We start from the raw sequence: 4844 nt of genomic DNA, 5'->3' as shown, positions 1-4844 counted from the left end.
TCATTTGTGTTAACATCACTTATTAAGTGAACCTCAATAATTAAATTGATATTTTGATGCTTAATAATTATGATGTAATCACAAACAGTTTTGTAGTCTATAATATAAAATTTGACTACTGTCTAATTTTGAAAAGTGGAAAAATGTGTGATCATAATATTATTCCAATCCCTCCACACAAATTTGTTGCAACATTTGAGTCTACAAAATGCATTTTTGATTATTAATATATTTCATTACATAAGTGATTACAATTGTGAAATTATTGATAAGTTGAAAATATTATTGATATAAATATAATTACATTGATTTCATTTGATATTGTTTATATTGAAATGTTTGTTACACTATGGTCAAAATTTTTAAAACAACAATAAAAAGTCAATATGACTAAAGTATAAAAATTACTGGGATTTTTTTTTTTTTTTTTTTTTTTTTTTTTTTTTTTTTTTTTTTTTGCGTGTAAAATGAGTTTCTCTTTCTAAAAAAAAAAACCTTTTAAGATAGAAAAGAAAAAATTATATAAATACATTAATATTGGTAAATACAAGTACTTTAGGGCCTATTCTCTTCAGCTTAACTTTAGTTCAGTCCAGTTCAGTTCAGTTTTTAATTTCATTCTTTCATAAACAATTCATTTCAGCTCTATTTAGTTCAGTTCAGCTTCAATCGGTTCAGTTTAGTAAATCAGAACAGACCCTTAATACGAGTAGTATTATTGGATCCATGTAGTGATGTGGAGTTGTAGATGAGGATGTATAAAATATAAGTAAGAACGGATATAGTATATTTTTTGTGGCATATATGTAGTACTTTAAATCACAAAAAAAAAAAAAAAAAAAAAAAAAAAAAAAAAAAAAAGTCTTAAATTGCATGTACATCAAAATAAACTTAAACTTAAATGATATTTTTTTGAGACAGATTGAAGCATCTTCTTCCATACAATTTTTTTTCAAACTAAGAATGTAACGCGTTTAAATGTTATTGAAAAAAAGTATATATACTTGATTACTGTATTTGTTTTATATCATTTTTTCATTTCACAAAATATTATTCTAAATAGAAAGAACAATATAAAGCAGGGGTGCGTACGTGAGTAGTATTAAGTTATTAACCGTACATAACTAAGCCTAATTACCAATAAGCATCACTAGAGTTGAAATGAGCTGAGGTTAGCTAAATAGCTAATATGCTACTCCTTCCTTCCCTTAATTAGATTCTTAACATTTATTCCTCACATAATAGAGATAAGTAGAAATCTAATTAAGGGACGAAGAGAGTACTTAATAGTATACGCATTAGTAGGGGGGTTACTGATGATTAATGGTGTTATTATTAATTATGTTACACCATATATAAAGTGAGTGTGTTGCATCACATAGAATGATAGAAATAGAAGAGTGGAAGACTCTGAATCTTTTATGATTCTATCATAAATGACATAACAAATCCTCTTTTTACCACTCAAGATAGTGGAGATATCCAATCAAATCAAAATCTATCATAAATCATTTTACTATGACATTATTTTTTTTGTTATGATGATTAGAATCATGTAACTCAAATAGTCAAATGCCAAGCTAGTACTCATTTCGGTTACGTTAGTTCTTACCTATATACGAATATATATCTTTGGCTTCCTAAGTTCCCCTCTCTAATTGTATCTCCATTAATCAAATACTGTAGAATATATAATATGGACCACGCACTCATATACCTTTTGGGTCACAAGTCTCACAACTAATTAACCGAAGAGAAAAAAGTAAACCGAGTCTCATGTTATAGCTAGGCGAATATATAAAAACGGCATATGACTATATGAGTTAAGTTATGCAGAGGAAAACATTGTCCTAATAAGAAGTTATACCTCGTATAACAAAACTAAATAATATGAATAATTTGTAAAATTTAGGATCTGTTCAGCTTATTTTCAGTTCAATTCTTAATTTCCTTCTCTCATAAAATATTTAGTTCAGTTCAGTTTTGTTTAGTTCAGTTCAGCTCAGCTCAGTCAATCAGAACATGCCCTTAATGATCGGAATACATAATAAATAAGATATCAAAAAGTTAGGCCCTATATTGATTTATTGAAAACAACTGAATTGAATTGAACTGAACAAAACTCATTAACTGATTGGAGTTAAACTGAACAGAATGAAGCTGAATTGAATTATTTATGAGAGAAGGAAATTAGGAAATCAATTGATTGAATCTGAACTGAAATTAAAGTAAACATGACAGGCCTTTAATTAAGCAAAAGTAATTAATAAGTTGGAAAGTAAAAATTGAACTCACATTCCATATTCTCCTAGTGAATGCCTATCCTTAAAAAAAATAAATAAATAAATAAATAAAAATTAAACTTTATTATTTTTATATGAAAAAGAGAATATTCTAAAAAACAGGTGATAACTCAGGAGAGAGAGAGAAAAAAAAAAAAAAAACAGGGAAAGAATTCCGCGTAGACAGATGAGGACATGAGGTAATTAGACTTCTTTGATTGAGACATCTACAAATATATTCATTCATTAACCCCAAAAAAAAAAAAAAAAAAAAAAAAATTAAAACATTCAACAATATTTTTATAACACCTTTCTTTCCCCTCTTTCTCTTCTCTCTCAAAAATTCTTTGTGATATTCTCTCTTATGAACATGAATCGCCCTCCTTACAAACCCGTACACAATGTTATCGTCTCATCAATCTCTTAATTAAATTCTTTCACACTTATATTACTTTTCCCACTTTATTAACTTCGTCCCGATACAATCCTTCAATAATTATACCTTTCCATTCCATATAAATATATCATAATCTAAACCATCCCCTCTTTTAATTTTTACATCGAATTTTATGTAAGAAGTATATAATTTTTTATTTTTTTGTTGTTTTATGTTTTCGGTTTATACTTCGTAAATGGAAAGGCATATGCATCAACATCATCAACATCAGTATCATCATCATCAGCAGCAGCCGCCGCAACAGCAACAAATGAGTGGTACGGTGGGGGTGGATACAGGGGATAGATTCCCACAGTGGAGTGTTCAAGAGACAAAAGAGTTCTTAATTATTCGAGCAGATTTAGACCGGAATTTCATGGAAACTAAAAGGAACAAGCTTCTCTGGGAAGTTATCTCTACTAAAATGAGAGAAAAAGGTTTTAATCGTAGCGCTGAGCAGTGCAAGTGCAAATGGAAAAACCTCGTCACCCGTTACAAGGTTAGCTATATCCATATCTACATCGATCTCTCTTACCGTACCCCTTTTTTTTAGGTAAAACACGGGTTCGCTCATAAACAGAAATATTATTTCAAATCAAGTTTTTCTTAAAAACACTTAATACATACAGTAATCTCGGGATAAGAGCTCATACAAACTATAATAATATATAAACAATTTTGCTATGGGAGTATTTTCTAGCTAGCTATCTTAATTAGCTTCCTACAATTATTTTTTTTTTTGTTTGTTCAAAAAAACACAACGCGTTTTGTTTTCATGATTTAGGACAATTAATGTATTGCTTTTCTTTTTTTACTTATTATATATAAATGAGTTTGTGTGTCCGACATGCTAAATTCAAAATAGTAGTCCGTATGAGACAGTTTTACAATAACTTATATTATTTGTATGGATCCATATATATAGTGTAACAAAAGTGATTGGATTATTGGATGTTAATTTTGATTTTAGTTTGTTTGAAATTATATTTGTTGAGGGAAGCTTAGGGGTGTGAGACAATGGAACCGGAGGTGATGAGGCAACAATTCCCATTTTACAACGAGATGCAAGCGATTTTTACGGCGAGGATGCAGAGGATGCTGTGGGCGGAGGAAGAAGGCGGACCGGGCACATCGTCTACGACAACGAAGAAGAACAAGCTAGCACAAGGCCAAGGCATGACATCGGAGGAGGAGGAGGATGAGGATACAGACGGAGAGAAAGGCGGTACTAAGAAGAAAGCAAGCAAGAAGGCAAAAACAATGACTAGTAGTGGTGGTGTTGGTGGTGGTAATGTTAGTAGTATAATTACGAATACTAATAATAGTATAAACGCGGTGAAGGAGATGTTGGAGGATTTTTTGAAGCAGCAGTTGCAAATGGAGGTGCAATGGAGGGAGGCGTACGAGGCGAGGGAGGAAGAGAGGAGGAGGGCGGAGATGGAGTGGAGACAGAGAATGGAGGCGTTGGAGAATGAGAGGTTGGTGATGGAGAGGAGGTGGAGAGAGAGAGAAGAGCAGAGGAAAATGAGAGAGGAAGCTAGGGCTGAAAAGAGGGATGCTCTTATTACTACTCTTCTAAATAAACTCCGAAGAGAAGATTAAATTAGCTGATACGCTCATGAACAACTCGTAAACAAGCTCGTGAATTGTGATCATGTAAATGTACTCAAAAATTTGCATGGTTTTATTCTTCTTCAAATGTTGTAGCTTAGCTTAGCTAGATCATGCAACAGGTTAGTTTTCTCAATTTTCACAAGAATTTTCTTTCTTTATTTAGTTTTTCATCAAGTCGTTTATTTTACTTAGGTAGTTCTAAACTTCTAATGGGAGGAAAATAGCTAAGTTGAGCCAGCTAGCTAAATGTTTAATTTTCATATTTTTTATATTATATGAATTTTCTTAATTGCACTTCAATTCTTTTGTCTCTACTAGATAGTCTACTTGAGACTCGAGTACTTTTATTTCATTGGGTACTAATCCCCCTTACAAGTATTAGGGTACGTAATTATCAATTATTAGCTAAGTAGCCATTATGATGAAAGTAATGTAATAATTAACCTATTACTTTAATACGTTCAAGTAATCGATGAATTCGATGGTTTTGGTAGCACTTTGCTATATTGAAG

At 31.0% G+C, this 4844-nt stretch overlaps 1 protein-coding gene across 1 annotated transcript; it reads left to right on the top strand.

Annotated features, from left to right (window-relative positions):
- The first annotated feature begins 2562 nt into the window (after nucleotides 1-2562).
- Nucleotides 2563-4626, top strand: LOC145568985 (trihelix transcription factor GT-3b-like). Its single transcript, XM_081628361.1, has 2 exons — nucleotides 2563-3217; nucleotides 3724-4626. The coding sequence occupies exons 1-2, from the start codon at nucleotides 2915-2917 to the stop codon at nucleotides 4318-4320; spliced, it is 900 nt and encodes a 299-aa protein (XP_081484487.1). The 5' UTR covers nucleotides 2563-2914; the 3' UTR covers nucleotides 4321-4626.
- Nucleotides 4627-4844: the final 218 nt, after the last annotated feature.

The sequence above is a fragment of the Chenopodium album genome, chromosome 11 (genome assembly GCF_948465745.1).
Source record: "Chenopodium album chromosome 11, dcCheAlbu1.1, whole genome shotgun sequence".
NCBI lineage: Eukaryota > Viridiplantae > Streptophyta > Magnoliopsida > Caryophyllales > Amaranthaceae > Chenopodium > Chenopodium album.
The sequence above is the reverse complement of the archived record's forward strand: the minus strand, read 5'-3'. Positions and strand labels throughout refer to the sequence as shown.